This window comes from Fistularia commersonii, chromosome 13, assembly GCF_037954325.1.
Source record: "Fistularia commersonii isolate RoL2024-O1a breed Wild chromosome 13, RoL_Fcom_v1.0, whole genome shotgun sequence".
Lineage (NCBI taxonomy): Eukaryota > Metazoa > Chordata > Actinopteri > Syngnathiformes > Fistulariidae > Fistularia > Fistularia commersonii.
The window spans coordinates 14,235,001-14,254,771 of NC_141296.1; the positions used below are offsets into that span (position 1 = coordinate 14,235,001).

Sequence of the window (19,771 nt, forward strand, 5' to 3'; positions counted from 1 at the left end):
CCCCACCGAGGTCAGGATCGTGGTGCTGGACATGAACGATAACGCGCCGGTGTTCCCGGACGCGTCGATCGTGGTGTCCTTCAAGGAGGACGCCAGCAGCGGGCGGCAGGTGATCCTGGACACCGCCACCGACTCGGACATCGGGAGCAACGGGGTGGATCACACCACCTACAGGATCGTGAAAGGCAACGAGGAGAGGAAATTCCGTCTGGATATCACCGTCAACCCCAGCGGAGAGGGGGCATTCTTGCACCTGGTTTCAACGGGAGGCTTGGACAGGGAAGTGGCTCCCTTCTACCAGCTCCTGATCGAGGTGGAGGACAAAGGGGACCCCAAAAAGTTTGGCTACCTGCAGGTGAATGTGACTATCCAAGATATAAATGACAACCCGCCCGTTTTCGAGCAAGACCAGTATCAGACCAGCGTGCCGGAGGACACGGCCGTCGGCTCCGACATCCTGCGGATCACAGCTTCGGATCGGGACGAGGGAGCCAACGCCGTAATCAGGTACTTTCTAGACGAGGGAACGCCTTTTCAGATCGACCCTAAGGCCGGTACGATTACGATAAAGGAGGTTTTGGATTACGAGAGCAGGAAGGAGTATTCCCTGACGATCCACGCCGTCGATAACGGGGTGCCCTCCCTGTCGGGCCGAACGGAGGCGACCGTCAAACTGCTGGACGTCAACGACAACGACCCGGTGGTGAAGTTTAGATATTTCCCCACCACGTCCAAGTTCGCCTCCGTCGACGAAAACGCGCAGATCGGCACGGTGGTGGCTCTGCTCACCGTCTCGGATTCGGACTCCCCTGCGGCCAACGGAAACATATCCGTTTCGATCTTGGGAGGCAACGAGCAGAGGCACTTTGAAGTGCATACGTCTCCTGTGCCCAATTTAAGCTTGATCAAAGTGGCCAGCGTGTTAGACAGAGAGAGAATTTCCTCCTACAACCTCACAGTGTCCGTGTCGGACAACGGCAAACCCGTGGCCCGCTCCTCCTTCGCCAGCCTGGTTATTTTTGTGAATGATATCAACGATCACCCGCCCATATTCCAGGAAACACTGTACAGAGTAGATATCAGTGAAGACATACCGAAAGGCAGCTACATTAAAGGGGTCTCCGCAACAGATGGTGACTCCGGGCAGAATGCCAACCTGCGCTACTCCCTGGTGTCTGGAAATGCTTTGGGCTGGTTCTCCATCAGTGAAAACAGCGGTCTGGTTACCAGCGCCGCTTTGCTGGACAGAGAAATAGCGTCGGAAATCGTGCTCAACATCAGCGCCAAAGACCAGGGGCTGCAGCCCAGAATCTCCTACACCAAGCTGATCGTCAACATCACCGACGTGAACGACCAAGTGCCCACGTTCGCGCAGAGCACGTATCACGTTTCCCTGGTGGAGCACGCCCCCTCCGGCACCGAGCTGGTGCTTCTCTCCGCCTCCGACGATGACCTCGGGGCCAACGGGACCGTCGGGTTCTCGTTCGACGCCGAGACCCCGGCCGGCGTCCGGGAGTTGTTTCGCCTGGATGCGGCGACGGGCCGGTTGAGCACGGCCTCCGAGCTGGACAGGGAGGACCGGGCCTCCTACTTGCTCCACGTCAAGGCCGCGGACGGAGGCAGCCCCCCTCTGCACTCCGTCGGAAAAGTGAACGTCACCCTGAGGGACATCAACGACAACAGGCCGGTGTTCTACCCGGTGCAGTATTTCGCCAACGTGAAAGAGAACGAGCCCCCGGGTTCTTACGCCACCACGGTGTCGGCCACCGACCCCGACTTGGGTAGGAACGGCACGGTGAGATACGTGATCACGGCCGGAGACGCATCCAAGTTCCACATCGACAGCGGCACGGGGAAGATCACCACCGTCGTGCCCCTGGACCGGGAGGAGAAAACGGCGTACCAGCTGCAGGTGACGGCGGCGGACGGCGGCGGCCTGCGCTCCGACGTCCAGGCCATCGTGACCGTGACCGTCTTGGACACGCAAGACAATCCGCCCGTCTTCGGCCAGAAGGTCTACAGCTTCGTCATGTTCGAAAACGTGGGCGCGGGCACCGTGGTGGGCACGGTGTCGGCCACCACCGTGGACCTGAACGCGAATATTTCCTATCTGATCACCTCCGGGGACCAGAGGGGGGTTTTCGCCGTGAACGCGGCGGGTCAGATCACGGCGCTGAGCCAGATAGATCGAGAGGAGCGGGGGTTTTATCAGCTGAAGGTGGTCGCCAGGGCAGGGGAGATCACGGGCGAGGCCTTCGTCAACATCACCGTCAAGGACCTGAATGACAACGCTCCCCGCTTCATGCACAGCGTGGAGCACGTGAGCGCGGTGGAAAACTGGAACACGGGCCACGTCATATTCCAGGCGAAAGCTTCGGATCCCGACACGGGCGCGAACGGCGCGGTGGTCTACGGCCTCAGGAAAAACCCCCGGGGCCTTTTTCACATCCACGAGAAGCACGGACTCATTACCCTGACGGGGCCGCTGGAGGTCACCGCCAGTTCCTACGAGATCGAGGTCCTGGCCTCGGACGCGGGGGTCCCGAGGCGCACCTCCAGCCTGGTCCTCATCGTAAGCGTTTACGACGTCAACGACAACTCGCCCCTGTTCGACCAGCTCTCGTACGAGGTCGTCATCTCGGAGTCGGAGCCCGTGAACGGCCGCTTCTTCAAAGTGGAGGCCACGGATAAGGACTCGGGCCTCAACGGGGAGATCACGTACGACATCGCCGGCGGCAACACCGGCGACGTGTTCGGCATTTTTCCCGACGGGCAGCTGTACATCAAATCGGAGCTGGACCGAGAGGTGCAAGACAGGTACGACTTGGTGGTCGTGGCCACGGACAGAGCGGTGGAGCCGCTGAGCGCGACCGTCAACGTCAGCGTGATCCTGGACGACGTCAACGACAACCGTCCGCTCTTCAACAGCACCAATTACGTGTTTCGCTTCGAGGAGGAACAGAAGCGAGGCTCCCTGGTCGGGGCGGTCTTCGCCGTGGACAAGGACTTCGGCCCCAACAGCGAGGTCAGATACGCGTTCGAGACTCCGCAGCCCAATTTCGAGCTGGACGCCATCACCGGGGAGTTGACCAGCACGCTTCGGCTGGACCGCGAGTCGCTCATGAGACAGAGAGGCGCCGCCGTCTTCAGCTTCAGCGTCCTCTCGTCGGACCAGGGCCTCCCCAAGCCCCTGAGGGACCAAGCCAAAGTGCAAGTTTACATTCAGGATATCAACGACAACCCCCCTAAATTCACCAAAGACATTTACCAGGCCTCCATCTCGGAGTCCGCCCAGAACATGACCCAACTGCTGCGGGTCTCCGCCTCCGACGTGGACGAGAACAAAAACGGCCTGGTCCACTACCGTCTCCACGAGGGCAACGAGGACGGGCGGTTCGCCATCGACGGCGACTCGGGTCAGGTCACCCTGGTGGGAAAGCTGGACTACGAAACCACGTCCTCCTATTCTCTGAAAATCGTCGCCGTCGACTCCGGAGCCGTGCCCCTCTCCTCCTCCTGCCTGCTCAGCATCAGCGTCATGGACGAGAACGACAACGCCCCGTCTTTCCCCAAGTCCTCGCTGTCCGTCGACGTCCTGGAGAACATGAGGATAGGGGAGCTGGTGGCGTCCGTGACCGCCACGGACGCCGATTCGGGCCAGAACGCAGAGATAACGTACAGCATCACGGCCACGAACAATCACGGGACATTCAGCATCAGCCCCAACACCGGCAGCATCTTCCTGTTTAAAAGGCTGGATTACGAAACCCAGTCTTTCTTCAAACTCAACATCACCGCCAAGGACAACGGCAGGCCGGCCCGCTCCTCGACCGTCCCCGTGATTATCCACGTGAGGGATTTCAACGACAACCCGCCCGTGTTCTCCCCGGGCGACGTTTTCAAATCCATCCAGGAGAACCTTCCCATCTCGGCGTCGGTGATGACGATCGCGGCTCACGACACGGACGCCGACATAAACGGCGAGCTGGAGTACTCCATCGTTCGGCAGATTCCCAGAGGGAACCACTTCGGCATCGACCCGAGCTCGGGGCTCATTTATACCAACAAGGAAATCGACAGGGAGTTCTCCAACCTGTTCGAGCTGACCGTAAAAGCCAGCGATCTGGCGGTTCCGGCCGAGTTTCGCCGCTTCGCTTTGAAAAACGTCACGATATGGGTCACGGATCAGAACGACAACGTGCCCACGTTCGTGTCCCAGAACGCCCTCGTCGCCGAGCCCAACATCGTCATCGGCTCCATCCTGACGACGGTGGTGGCGTTCGACCCCGACGAGGGCGAAAACGGGGAGGTGGAGTACGAGCTGGTGGAAGGCGACTCCGACACGTTCATCATGGACAGGTACAGCGGAGATATCCGGCTGGCCTCTCAGCTCGTACCGTCCCGGCTGGTGTACGCGCTCACGGTTTCGGCCACCGACCACGGCAGCGAGCGCAGGACCTCCCGAACCGACATGACCATCATCCTCCGAGGCCTGGACGGCCCCGTGTTCACCCAGCCGAAGTACATCACCATCCTGAAAGAAGGCCAGCCGCCCGGCACCAACGTCATCTCCCTGGACGCCTCCAGCCCGCGGGGCTCCGCCACCAAAGTGGAGTATTTCATCGTGGCGGTGCGTTGCGGCGGGACGGCCGTCGGACGTCTCTTCACCGTCGGGCGCCACACGGGGGTGATACAGACGGCGGCGGAGTTGGACAGGGAGCAAGGCTCCGACCTCTACCTGTTGGACGTGTACGCTATCGAAGCCGACGCCAGCCAACCCAGAACCCAACGCGCCGAGGTGAGTACCGCACTAAACCTGTCTGAACCTCCGCGGAAATGTATTTATTCCTTTGGGTTCGAGATGATGTCTCTGGCAGCGACGGGGGCATGAACTCATGTGCTGGCACTTGGTGGGGAGGTTTGGATGAAGTCAGCGTAATGAGATCAAGATCTGAGCTGGAAAAAAAAAAAAAAAAAAGCGGAACGAGAGACCGTCCAGGTCAAAAAAAAAAAAAAAAAAAAAAAAATTGCAGAGCCACCTACTGCATCGTGCGCTCATTAATTCAATCCCGCGTCTAAGCGAGGCTCCACGTTATTAAGTAATCATTTTCTTGGATGCGATCGGGGCGATCTGGTTCCCCTGGCGTGACGCCTCCATTGATCCCTCTTTCAAAAACACGCAGCCCATAAAACACAACCTCCGATGTGGCCCCCTTTTATTATTTGAAGTCTGAGAGAAAAAGGGAAATGAATATCTCAAGCCATGCGCTCAAAATCCTCTGAAATATTCTTATCGGTGAATATTACTAACTTTCCAAACATAAAAAAAAGGGGGGGGGCTTTTAATTTTCCTCCTTGTTGACACAAATCAGCTCGAGCCGGGACGGTCGGCTGAATGGTTTGGAGTTAAAAAAATAAAATAAAAGCGAGAGATTTCAGGTGCGGGTTTTCTTCGTCGGTGCCAGTTTTACTCTGAGCCGTTGAGCCCCGGGGCCGTTTTGGCGGCAGGGTGGTCCCGGTTACCGTTATACCACCAGGAACCGCTCGGCGGGCAATAAGTGACCATTAAAATCCGGTGACCTCCTGAGCCTCTGTGAAAAGATGCGGGAGAGGAAACTCAAGCTCTATCAGTGTTTGCATTATGGGATACACCTTTTTTTTTTTTTTCTTCCTCCCCCGCTCTTCCCCCGACCCCGGCGTAATGCAGGGATCCCGAAGCCAGTTTTGGTTGGCTAAGATCTAGCTGCTAGTCAAATGAAAAACAAATGTGATTTTTTTTTTTTTTGTTTTGAAAATTCGAAACAGGACTCGGAACGCCGTGTTTTTGCAGACTTTACGACGCAGATAGTGCCTTTGTCGCCGCGGCGACGGTGCTCAGAAATGCCCCGTAGGACAGTTCGGGACGCCTCGAACATTCCCGATCGACGCGTTTCGAAAGCCACGGGATAATGAAACCGAACGTCACAATCGCTCAGCCCCAGACGGGCTCGCCGGCCGTTGAAAGCAGGGATTACTCAACAAAATCACGTTAGCTAAGTTAGATTTCGCTGCGGCCGGCATCGGAATATCGAATGTTCCCTCGTTTTGCTCCGGGGGGAAAAAAAAATGGCAAAATCTCTTTTCCTGCAGACTCCGCTAATGAGAGAACACAGCGCCTCGGTACTCGCTTCCCAGAACCTTGCTCGCTCCTCGCCGCTTTTCATGCTCAGCTTGAACTTTCTCACCCTTCGGCGAGATGACTTTAACATACCTGGCCGGGTCTCTCCGCTCTGAGAAGCGTGAGATTTAATAAGTTGAAGAAATTCAAATGACCTTCCACTTTCAGCGACGCAGCCTTGGGTGTTTTTCTTTTTTTTCTTTTTTTTTTCATTCAAAGAGTACGTTTGCGGTTAAATGGCGTCTTTATTTCTATATACCTCTCAACAAAACCCCGAAGGTCGCGGTGTTTGTATCTCCGCTCTGTCAACAGAACCTCGGAACGCATGGCGGCGCAACTGTGTAAACCTCCGGACTTAGACTAATGTTTTTTCAGCGCTGTGTTTATACAACAGATACCCGGTAGCGACTGGAGGATTATTTTCATCCCTGGGGTTGCGACCCCGTCACATTCCCCATTTCCCATTTTCCCAATTGATTGGGTGCGTGAGGAGAAACGGGCTCCTCTTCCTTCCCCCAGCTACATGTTACGCGAGCTGTTTAGGGAAACGTGAAAAATAAATAAAAGGTGTTCCCCGCGACAGACCTTATCGACGCAAGCGATCTGGACCGCCCCTGCTGTCCTTCCGCGTCTCCCGACCTCGGGTGGTGTAACGACCAGTTGCTATTCGTATTTTGGACGATTTTGGACGTCAGACGGTCTGCGTAATCGCCCCAAAGCTAGACGCAGGCCAGTTCGCCGATCCGCCTCGGCGGCTTCAGAGTGGAACTGGGTTGCGGCGAGATGATGACTTTGTCACCCCTGCAGATTTTGTTTCTTCCTCCTGTGAATCGGCTGGAAAAGAAAAAAAAAAAAAAAAAAGAGATACGGAAACGGCGCCTTGGCTGCGGATTCACCCATTGTTATGGAAACCAGACCGCCGTTCGTGTCGCGGCGGAGGATGTTTTTTTCGTTTCATTCAAAGTTTAGATTCATCGCATCCTGAGAGTTTTCATCTCGGCGTTGAATGAAACCCTTCCAGCGTCGGCTCCTCTTTTAGCTCATCCTGGTCGTGTGAGTTGTCCACAAAGGTGGGGAGAAGAAATGAATAATACATGAAAAAAAAACAAAAAACCACCTGCGCTGTTGTCAGATGTTTAAACAGTCAAAGATTATTTTCTGGGATTTATCTTTATTTTCTTATCCCCCAGTGCACGGGGATGCTGTCCAGATTAGTCTGGCAACTCTAGATGGCGCCTCGACTACAAGTCGAACAGTTTAATCCTCGTCTGACAAACTGCCGGGACACCCGGCGATTATCGTCGGTGTTTATCACTCCTGCCGGGGGTTTTTCAGATAACCTGACACGCCGTTTAGGCTGTAAAGTTTTTCTTTTAAATAGACGTAATTCACCGTATTGTTTCCCTTCCAGATTCGGACGCCGATTTCCCAAAGAGATTTGTTTATTGACAGGCTGTGTAAGGAAATAAAAGCCCAGCGAGAGAGCAATACGTCGCGATTATCGCGAATAGAAGAAACGATTTTGTTTACCGATCCTAAATAAGTCTACTTATGGAATACGTAGAATGCTTCTGCTTCACAACAAGAGACAACCGGTTTGTTTCCGACTGGGAGCCTTTCTTTGTGGAGTTTGCATCTTCTCCCTGTGTCTTTGTGAGTTTCCTTCTACGTTAATACGACGTGGGTTCATTGAAGACCCCGAATTGCCCGTTGTTGATACGCGCTACAATCGACCGATTGGTTTTTCGGCCGTCGGGCGAACGGGCCTCGCTCTCTACATCAGTGATATATTCGATAAAATTCTTATCTTGGCCCTTTTTTGCGGCTTCCCGCACGTCCGTTAAGCAAAACTCAGAAACCCGCTGCGCCCCCTAGTGTTCTGGAGGTCACAGACATGAATGGTAACGATCTATTTCAATCCCGTATTTCAATTTCAATTTTTTTTTTCCCCATGGTTCTGGGATACTGTGAAATGTTAAGCCTCAGATAGCCATAACATTTAGAAAAAAATATTCCATTTTTAAAATGTATATTATGCTAAAAACAACAAACAGCCGCAAACGCCCGCGGAATTCGGAAGATACGATTACAAACCTTCGGGATCCTGCGCAATCAGATCGATCGGAAAGCGAGATTCGGAAATCCATAGTAGAATATTAAAGAACCAAATGAAAATATTCAATGTTTTTCATCCTCCCCAAAGGGTCGGTGGGTTTGAGCAGGAGGGGGCGGCGGGCCGGGGTGCGTAGAAATATAGACTCTACTGTTTGGCTTGTTTTCTTAAACCCACTGTGAATCAAAATGAAGTGGTGTTTTTTGTAGAGAGACCCTCGAGTGCCACATCAGTCGCTGCCTTCCCCTCCTCTTCAAGGCATTGTCGTCCCCCCTCGTCCGCCCCCCGAAAGTAAACACAGTCGGCGTTCAACAGGCCTTCCTTTGTTTTGCCTTTGCAGATAAAGTGTTGCGCTGCCTCCGGGGGCCTGCAGTTCAGGGGGCTTTTGTTTTGTTTTTCGTTTTTTTTTTTTCTCGATGCCTGCCTCTCGCCTTGGCAGATTTAGGAGTGCGTACAGATGCCCTCCCTCTTGCAACCGCCCCGCTCCTCGCCGGCGAGGGTCACGGCGTACAGTAGAAGCGCCCAGAGAAACAGGATGGATGGCGGGGTAGGTGGGGGATTCTGACAGGGCTCTGGATATGTCACGCCGTTACTGGGAACTGTGGGAATGGAGGAAGAGGAGTGGTTGGGTTTAAGGACCTTGTTTTAGAGGGTTCTGAAAATCCCAGACAGCGTTGCAAGGTATTATGGGAAGGGAAAGGCGGCAGCGGGAGTTCTTAAGCAGGTGGGAAAGAGCACCTAATCTGCAGAGCTGCAGAGAAAGACATATTAGAAATGAGGAGATTGAGTTTGGCGGCGGCGGCGGCGGCGGTGGAGAGGTGCGGGTAAAAGCTAGACAAAGTCGCTCAAAACCCGGAGTCAAGAAGGTCCAATCCCAAGCGGGTCGGACGACTGGAAGGTGACCGTTTCTGCACCTTCGCGCGTCAAAACCGCATCGTTCGCAAAAGCGACCGCTGCATTTTTTAAGCCGGTCGGGATGATAATTAGCAAGAAGCAATCAGTCACTTTTTGTTTTTAAAATGATTTTTTTTTCCTCTTTTTCCTTTTTTTTTTTTCACATTTTCCTCCTTGCGCGATCCAGCTCCTCGTGCAGCTGCAGCTCGTACGTATCCCTTCACAGGCAACTGGCAGATTGACTAAGTGGCCTGTTGAAAAGAAGCAAACGCACTATTAGAGGCCTGCAGTGTGTCGGCGGCCGCAGGGACGAGGTGAGAGGACCAGAGAGTCGCAAAGACACCAGATCTGCTAGGAAGTAACAACCGCGATTCACTTTACAATCGACAGATCAGCCGATTCGTGAAAGGCCGCGGTGAACTGTCTGTTTTAGATGTTTTGCCACCTCTTCTTCTTCTTCTTTCGGCTTTTCCCTTCAGGGGTCGCCACAGCGAATCAACTTTCTCCATCTAACCCTATTTTCTTTATCCTCCTCTCTCACCTCAACTACCTTCATATCCTCTCTCACTACGTCCATAAATCTTCTCTTTGGTCTTCCTCGGGACCTCATGCCTGGTAGCTCAGCCTTCAGCAACCTCCTACCCAGATCTTCACCATGGTTTGCACATGAACAGAGGAGTGTTCGTGCTCAAACCATCTCAGTCATACATGTCCTGCACCCCCGTATAATTCACGTTCATAAATCTTCTCTTTGGTCTTCCTCTAGATCTCCAATTCAAGCATTCGTCTACCAATATATTCACCACCCCTCCTCTGCACATGACTGAACCATCTCAGTCTGGCTTCTCTGACCTTCTCTCCAAAACATCTAACATGTGCTGTTCCTCTGATAGACTCATTCCTGATCCTATCCATCCTGGTCACTCCCAAAGAGAACCTCAACATCTTCATCTCTGAGATGTTTTGCCACCAAAGCCGCATAATATACCGAATATCTAATCGCACCCCGTCGTCACAACAAACCCGTTGGTAGGGTCTCTTCAAAGTTGCCGGAGAGTCAGTTCATTGTTGAAGTGGCAGCATCTCTAGGTCATGTGACGCATACTTGACCCTGGAGAGTGTTGATCTTCGTCGGTGAGGAGAAATCCGTGCAACCCTTATGTTAAGATGCCGCCGCTCGCGTGTTTAGCAGCGGGAAGCCGCCTGTATACGGCGTGACTCCTCCTGAGTTATAAGATCTTGCCGATGAGGAACTTCAAAGTTGTCCGCCACGCTTTGTCCAAGTGGAGCTTCCCACCAGCTTTGGCGTCCCGTCGGGGAGAGGGGAAGCGATTAGGCCATCGGACGTGACGGTCAGAAGCCGAATCGTGGGAAGGGAGACGCCGGACCCGCGGGTTTCCTTGGTTACGTGCGGGCGACAATAACACGACGTGGATGATCGAATTATGTTTCAGTTCCATGTCAGAGGGTCACAGAGTGCAACCATTTTCTGATTTTGGTGATTTATCGTCCAATGGGATCGGACAGAACTGGACTTCGATTGCGCGGAAAAAAAAAAAAAAAAAAAAATCGCAAACGGTATTTTTTTAAGTTTACCTCTCCTTCGAAGGGCAAGAGAGAAAGAATCCGATAAAAAAATGAAAGCTCGGTCGATTCGTTCATGTTCATTCCAACAGCTGCATCATTCCGACATGCTACGTCGGAATGATGTGTTCTTTTCACGGATATGAACGGATATCTTAGCGAGGCCTTGTCCCAACGCAACCTGGATTGTAATTCACACGATAATCTGGTCTGTCATGCTTTTGGAAAAAAAAAAAAAAAATGAAACCGTGGAGGCGAGATATCCGCCCAGTCTCCCGGTAGGTGGTCGTTCCGGCGAGAAATCTCGTGGGAGCAAACCGGGCGCTCGGAGAGAAGAGCGCCTGTCCGGTTTTACAACGCAGTCGCCGTAAAACTTGAATAAACATTCGTTCATGCGTAAACGTGCGCGGGGGAACGCTGCCAGGGACACACACTCACACACACACACACATGCACGCACGCTGACCGCAAGTGAGGTTCAGGTTCACACGAGCGGTGGGAGGGACTTTAAAATACAACCCCGCTCAGAAGAACTCGTTTTAAGGCGTTTCGATTGTTGGGTATTTTGCGTCTGTTATTGAATAAAATCGTCCAAGCACCTAATTGACTCGGGTTCTGGTGAAACACAGTAAGACACGGATTATGTTGTCCGTTTATAACACGATCGTTACTGTTTGTCTTGGTCCATTTATACTGTGGCACCTTGTTAGGTTTTTCCAGTTCGAATTAATTTGAAATTGAATTTCTTTTTTTTTTTTTTTTTTTCCCCCTGTTCAAAGGCTTTACTCACTGGAATAGCTGGTGAGAAAAGTTTGGCTCCGGCCGAAGCAACAAGCTGTGTTTCATTTTGCCGTTTTGACTTTTCCAATCAGAAAATCAGAAAAGCTGCGACTGGAAAAGCAATAATGACTGAAAGGTCAGAATGTTCTCAATGTTGTCAGATTGTTCTGATGTGCCATGTTCTATAAAGTAAAGCCAAGCCCCAAGTTGGCTCAAGACCCTCTTTTTTTTTTTTTTCTTTCATTTTTATTTTAGTGGTTATCCATAAAGGCCACAACTCACCAGTCAGTTTTAGTCATTTACCTTCCAACGTTGCGGCCGGACGGGAGTCGGAACATTCATACGTGCTCACTTAAGCGTTTTAGTGGCAGATTAGACAAATTCGGCAGCCGTGGTGTGATTTTTCCCTTCGATTGCCCGCTTGTTGGTTTAATGAATTCTTCATTTAAACCCGAGCGAACGGCCGCTGGTGTTGAAAAATGATTCATCGAGGATCGATGACAATCTAAAAAAAAAAAATCTAAAAAATCTTAAAAAGGAAATTAAAAAAAAAAAAAAAAAAAAAAAAAATCTAAAAATAAAAAAAATAAAAAAAAAGAAAGAAATTAATGTATGTATGTATATGGTTCTGAGATGGCTATTTACCTCCGGATACAGGTACTTCGAATCTTCGGCGACTGAATAGCACTTTTTGTAAGTTGCTTTGGATAAAAGCGTCTGCCAAAAAACTGTAATATAATGTAATGTCATGTCTAACAGTTCCGCCTTAAACGTCAATCCACCTATATGTGGTTTTAAAGCGTTTTACAAATAGCGCTCACCCATTCACAAACATACAGTGCTCACTCACACTAATGCCGTGGTCAGAAATCTAACAGAAAATAAGTATTTGTAGCACTTTAAAAAAAAAAAAAAGAAACAAAGAAATTATAGTAAGGAAAAGTAGGAAAAAAAAAAATAATAATAATAACAGATAAATTATAATATGGAATTAAATATGTCAAGTCAGTGGGAGGTTATTAAACTGTGATCTCAAACTTTATAGTAATTCCTCAGCTGCCAAACACTCACAACGTAACCTGATTTGATTTTGATTTTATTGGATTAAAAAAAAAAAAATGTAACAAAGCCCTTCGCTGTCCTGGAGTCAGTCCCCATAATGTAATAAAGCCCACGTTATTTATTTTCCATTTTGGCCCGTGTGGTTCTGGATGGAGGCTGTTCTGTCTTCAGCCTTCAGCTGCAAATTACTACTCAAAAAAATGGCGTCTGTTTAGACCTGAGTCGGGTTGAGGGGTGACAATCCCAAAATTTACCACCAAACACACCGGCAATGAACTTTTGGGATATTCTGGATCGTACCATTCAGGTGAAGCAGCCGTCGGGGAATCTTTTTTTTTTTTTTCCCTCTTGTTTATTGGTGTGGATCTCTTGTGTATTTAGTGCAGGATTGCGCTGATTTTCTGATTATGTTTTTCTGAGTGTCGTCCCACCCCCTCCACACACACACACACACACACGCACAAACACACACACACACACACACACACACACACACTCTAATCTTGTTCCTACTGATCCCAAATAGAGGGGCGAAAATGAAAATGCAAACTAAACAATGGCCCGGAGTGGAATTTGGTCTGCTTTGTTTCCTTGATTGTATTTGTCTTCTGCGGCAAAGTGAGAATTCAGGGTGAGGAAATTCCATCCCATCGCCACTGTAAACAGCCCCCAAAGATCCCCCCGTCGTCAAAATGATGAAATAGTGTTTAGGGTGGGACTCTGCTTCCTTATTAACCCTTGCAGTGTGATCAACATTAAGACCTTCATTTAGATAATAATGGGAAATGGCTCAGTAAATTAAAAAAAAGGCAGGAAATTCCTTCAAATGTCAACAATGAACGTTTCATGTTCCAAGCGGTAATAAAGCAAGTAAATAAATAAAAACAAAAATATTTAATAAAAAAAAACACAAAAGTGAGTATAAAAGATATAAATGTATACGTGTGATGTGTAGTATTCACTGAAAAAAGGATGAGCTGAAAAATCAAGTATTAATTGAAAAATCTGTAACAATATTCCAAAAAAATAAATTTAAAAAGTACCTGAAGGCTGAACAATATTAAGAAAAGGCCAAAAAATTAGTAAGAAATTTCTAAATAACTAAGGAAAAAAAAAAAAAAAAAAAAAAAAAAAAGGTTAAAACAAATGTTTACGCCTATTTTAACTCTCAAAAATAGATGTAGCTTAGCTAAAGCTAAATCAACTGCCACCCTCCGTTACTTATTTTTTCCTTTTTTTTTCATTTTTCATTCCCCTCCCTTTTTAATATCTCGTACACCGTCGATGAAGGGACTTGGACCGGAATAATAAATGAGAGCAGCCGGAGCCGAGCGCGCTCAGTAGAGCTTTGCATCATCGGGGTTTATTTTGATATCGCATACATTTTTCTTTTTCTGTGATTGCCATGCATCATTTGCTGGGAGCTGTTCCTCCGTATTATACACACACACACACACACACACAGAGTGTGACGTGATAGTGCAACGTGAACTTTTTAGCAGTCTCACCTATACATATATATATCTTTAGTCCCTCGGCCGCTTGATTGCTAGTAATTTTTAGAAAGCTCACCAGTTGTCTGTTTTTGGTTGTGCCCCTCCCACCCCACAAAACCCAGCGCTAGACCAGGAAATAAATCTTTTGCCGGGGGGAGGGGGGTTTAGAGTGTGACTGCATCCCAGGGAATTCATCACTGAGCCCATAAAGTACACCCAACTCCGTCCAGGTTTGGAAAAGAAAAAGTTCCACTACTTTCTCTTGTAAAATGAGGGTTGGGTTGCGGCGCTTCGGTGGGGGAGTACAGAGGTAGAAGGGGAGCGGGAGAGTTGATTTTGGCTCGACGTCTCAGCGGTAATAACAGATCGCTGGTACGGAATGATTTGTTCTGCCACGTGACTCGCCGAGCTTTCCAGCGTCAACAAACACTCCGGAGCACATGCAGGAAAACACGCCGCCGCGAGTTTCCATTGTTCGGCGAGGCTCGGCCTTCGAGAAAATACGAGAAAAAAAAAAAAAAAAAAAAAAAGACGGAAGACGCCCGGCGCTTCTTTTTGACTTTCCCCTCCACGCCCCCCCCGTTTATTTTTACACCTTCTCAAGGTGGAGAAGATGTTGATTCCTGCACGGAAAACCTCCGCACCCATGGCTCCCTTGTGCTCCTCTGGTTTGCGGCGAGGCAAGTGACCCCCGAAAACCCCCCCCTTTCCCGAGCCCGTCCTACCCGAGGCAGGAAGGGCTTATATCTCCCACAGCCCCGGACGGATAATTTAGGAGCACGGCGGGAGACGGAGGGAGGACGGAGGGAGGAGGAGGGCTTAGTCTCGAAGGTAGGAGACGAGGAGAGATAGACTGGCACCGGAGGAGGAGGAGGAGAAGCGGTGTTATTGTTATCTCCCCCTTGTATTTTATGAGTTTTCCATCAGGAGATGAGCTGCAGCTCCCGCGGGTTCCCCGACTCGAGTTTCTACCAGCTTTACCTTTCGTGAAATGTATTTCTCCTCTTAATTCTTTTGCGTGAATGGGTTTTGCCAGTCTTTTTTTAATGGGTCCGTGTTTTCAAGTTTTTGCTTTTCTGCCCCCGAAATCGCGTCCGATTCGCAGCTGCTTTCGATTCTCGGGAAAATAAATGGTAGTTTTGGCCTTTAAAAACGTCCCCATCTTACTGAAAAGAATTCCAGCAGGATTGCCGGTTCACAAAGTTGGTCTGATGTGTTTTAGCTTTAATTTCTGAAACAAAGACAAACAAAAAATAAGGCTTATCGTATTTAGCTTTTGAGAAACAAAGTGTGAAGGCAAACCCGGCTATATGCTTCTTCTTTCATTTCAGATGTCATTATGGCACCGCTTTCATCCGAAAGGCAGAAACTGTTATGAAACGATTGGCCGGATCCTTGTTTTTGTTTTTAAATTTACTGAGCCAACATGGCGTCCGCCGACCCCATCTTTGCGATCCTTTGTGTTTCTTCTTCTTCTGTTTTCTTTTTTTCTTCTTTTCTGTCAGTGCACACTCGTGCACGGACTCCAGCCTATAAGGCTAAATTTTGAAGGAGAAATTAGGCGAAGGATGGGTAGAAAGGAGAGGAGAGGAAACTAAAGGAAAAAAAAAGGGGGGGAAGGACAGGAAAGGAAAGGAAAGGAAAGGAAAGGAAAGGAAAGGAAAGGAAAGGAAAGGAAAGGAAAGGAAAGGAAAGGAAAGGAAAGGAAAGGAAAGGAAAGGAAAGGAAAGGAAAAGAAACTAGAAGGCAGGAAAGGAAAGAGGGGCAAAAGTAAGGAAATCAAGGGAAAATAACAGAAAGATTAAGAGAGCAAAGGAAATAAGTGGAGAGGAAAGGTAGTATAGGATGGAGAAAGAAAAAAAATAGAATTGAATCTGAAAATAAATGATAAAATAACACGGGATAGAATGAGATTTGCTTCTTCAGTTTGTAATTGTTAGTTATTAATCTTTAAATAATTTATCATTTTTCATGAATGAATGAATGAACCAATAAACCAATATTTCCAATATTTCCCTCCCTATTGATCAGTTCATTATTAGCCAGCAGGGTATTTTCATGTAGCAGCTCCGGATCCAATATGGCCGAAGTTTATCAGGTGCATGGGGTTTTGGACCCGACACACACACACACACACACACACACACACATCCACAAACCCACACACACTCAAACACACACACATCCTGGCCAATCGCCCGCTCATCACTCTACCCACAGCAGCTGCGCTGAAAGGCTGTGGTTCTTCCGCGATGTTGTGGCAACGTCTCAGGAACGTAGCTTGTGGTCTCCAAGACAATAGCTGTTCTGGAGGAAAGCTGGGGAGATTCTCCTTCAGCTCCACGGTTTTCAAGTTGCAATAGTCGCGCGACACACCCTTTGCGGTTTTGTGCACTGACACAGTTTTCTTGGTTGTGCTCCCAGGCTAGCACGCGCTAGCCAAAGGTACAGGTTGGCAATATTCATTTTAAAAATCCAAGAAAATATTCGCAAATATGAGCTTTAGAGCAAAACTTGAGCCGCACCGACTTGTCAATCATCTCACTTGAAAACTGATAAATAAAATTTGATCCACTATAACTCAGACTGTTTTTCATATATTTTGGGGGCTGCAAACAATTTGCCCTACATTCGAGACTGATTAAGACGCTAAAGGTTTGTTTATTTATACGAATTATACGATATGCAAGTAATCCCTTATTAAGGGTTCGAATGATGGAAAAGTACAAGCTTTGGTTCCCAAGAATTTCTATTCTTTGCCAGGGTTACCGAAAAGAAACGGTGTCAATATGGATTTTGCATGTCAGGAAAAATGAGTGTAATTCAAACAAGCGTTTCGAGTAGCAGGTTGCTGTGGAACTGGAGGCGGCAGGACCAAAATCCTGGGCCAGTTCGCTTTGTGGATCTAGGAAGTCTTGATGTGTAAATCCGATCCGCGGACTGCTGCTCTGAAGTCTACACATTCTCACGTTAGCTTGGAAACGCCAGATTTTCATTGGCCGCCGATGAGTTGCACCTCATCTTGTCGACCAGATGTGCCCAATATGTCAATCGCGACCTACAGATCGATCAAAGGTAGTGTGGGGAGATCGCTTGGCATTAAACGTAGACGTCAGGCTAGCTATGAGATATTTCACTTGACTGACAGTCGGTTTGTCCAATCTGACATTTTTCTGACACAGGCGTCACAGCAAACGTGCACATAACGGCGCGTTTTAGCAAGCTAGCGAGTTAGCCTCCGATTTATGTCTTCTAAACTTCTATCACCTCCATACGGAATGGGAGGTGGACTTTTTTTTTTACCATGTTATTTGTCAAGTGCGTTCGCCCCATCTCCTGGTCTGCAATCGCTTTACCGAAAAAGGGAAATGCGGAGCGGCGTTTTCAGACCGTTCATAAAAACCACGACGCCGACTTCCCTCCGAAAGGTGAGCCGAGAAGCAAAAAGGTGAAGGAACTAGAAAATCCCAGCTGTCAAGACGGCGGTCGTTTTTCTCCCCGCTAACTTCAACTGCTGACTCCATTCAAGTCATCAGAATAAGGTATTTACCAAAAAAGTACGATTGTAGTGTGCCATAAGGGTTCATGCAGTTATGCAAGATCCCCAAACATTTATTGTGTTAAATATACTCAGGAGATATAGCAATTTACACGTAAAGATCATTTTCACATGGTCATTTAAAAAGTAGCTCACAAGGGGAAACAACGCAGGCATCCCTGTTGCAGACACACACTCGTAGCATTGATGGCGTCCCAGCTGGAGCGACGTTGACATGATTTCGGAGAGCCTGCTTCTCTTCTCTTCACCCTGAAAGTGCAAAAAAAAATATTAGTGGACGAGCTTTATTTTTTTTCTTAATTTAGGGGTCAAATGGCTTAATTTCATTGCACTTTTATTGTATTATCGCAATTTTTTATTTTTTTTTTCAACACTTTCCATCAGCATCTGTGCACATGCGCCAGTTTGACAGTTACATCTACATCCGCCATATCATCAACCGGGGCTTTTCTTGCATAATCCGTCAAATCTTGGCGCTCCCCCCGGTCTCATTTTTCTCAGGTTATCCTGCCCGGGCAACCTTGGCATGAATAAAAATTTTGAACGTTAAAGAAAAAAATAAAAAAAGGAGTGAACAGAAAATGAATCATCGGACGCTGTGTAAACTTGGCTGCGCTGTATTTGATAGACAGACAGTAATGAAGTCTCCCTCCCAAGACACTGTATTACATCGAGGCAGATCCCATATTACATTATATCTCTATTTCCTGCCGGGAGTGGGAGGGATGGCGGGGGGTCTGAAGGCGGCGTGCAGGAGGAGAGGAAGAGAGAGAGAGAGAGAGAAAGCGAGGAAACGGCGGCGATTTTGTATCTTTCACGCTGAAGGAAAACATCAAGGTCCGATAGCGTTGCATCAACCCCCGGCTTCTCCGGTGCGGAGGAAATGTTTTCGGTCGAAATTGACGTCAGTGACATAATTGCAATGTTTAAAAAGACATTCCTTGAATGTCATTTTAGTCACCTTTATTTACTTATTTTCCAGTTCCGCTGTAAATCTGTGTGTCGATTCCAAATCCATCGTCAGAGAGTCCAGGCGGCGGGAGGCCGTGTTCGTGGAAAGCTAAACAAAAACACGGTATCGCGACTTTTGACGATGCAAAACACAGAGAGACGAAACGGCACTCTGGTTGCCACCGAAAATGAATCACATGACCTTTGACCCTGACTCTTCTCTTGGCTGTTAAAGAACTGCCTCCATGTGTCTCATAAAAGTGTGTATGTGTGAGATCTCTTTTAAGAAAGTGTGGTTTTGCTTCAAAACTCTGATAAATGTTAGTGTGTGTGTGTGTCTGTGTGTGTGTGTGTTTGTGTGTGTCCAGCAGTGCTGTAGACTGGCAGCCCGAGTGTGAACCCCCGCGTGTTTCTTTTATCCCCCTGACATCTGACAACGCCGAGTCTCCGTTGGTAATGATGTGGTTATTACTTCTCATCATGCCTCGCCGCGGGCAAGAGGCCGTAAAGCAGTCGCGGTTTGTTCTCTGATTGGACGGAGCTGCTCCTCCACTCTCACCTTTTTAAACACTCTCGTTCGAAAATTTTTTTAGTTTTTCTAAATATATTGTTTTTCTCTATATTATTTTTCTCTCTCTTTCTCTCTTTGTATATATATATTTTTTTTTTTAATGTATTTTTGTTATTTTTATAAATATATTAAAAATACGAATATTTTCTAATTATTTTACCTTTTTTTTTTTGTTTTTGTTTTTTTCCTCTCCCTACGTTTTTATTTTTTACTCAGGCTTTAGTGGATGAATATTTGTACTCTTTTGGTAGATTTATAGTTTACAGGATATTTTGAAAAATATATCTAAAAGGAAAGTGTGGAAAAAAAAAGAGAACCTTGTTATTTTTACTGACAGGTTTGTTGTATCTCACAATAAGCCATGATATGAACATAAAAAACCAGACCCTAAAGAAGAAAAACAGACCCTTTCAAACACTCAGACGTGCACAGACTAATAAACCTGGCGCCAACAAAAACAACATACTCTCATTTTCGACTGATGATGTTTTACGACGCGCGGATGCTAAATCTGAGCTCCGGTTACCTTCAAAAACCTTCGGAACGGCATCCTTCGGGCTTTTAGTTGTACCCGAACGTCAGTGTGTTTGGTAATTACGTGTGA

At 48.2% G+C, this 19,771-nt stretch overlaps 1 protein-coding gene across 1 annotated transcript in view; it reads left to right on the forward strand.

The window, feature by feature from the left end:
- The window catches only part of fat4 (FAT atypical cadherin 4), a 119,051-nt gene that overhangs the window by 509 nt on the left and 98,771 nt on the right, over positions 1–19,771 (forward strand). The window contains exon 1 of the mRNA XM_086158249.1: positions 1–4,798. This exon is cut by the window's left edge and continues 509 nt beyond it. Within this exon, the coding sequence (XP_086014375.1) occupies positions 1–4,798 (4,798 nt within the window). The remainder of the gene's footprint in view (positions 4,799–19,771) is intronic.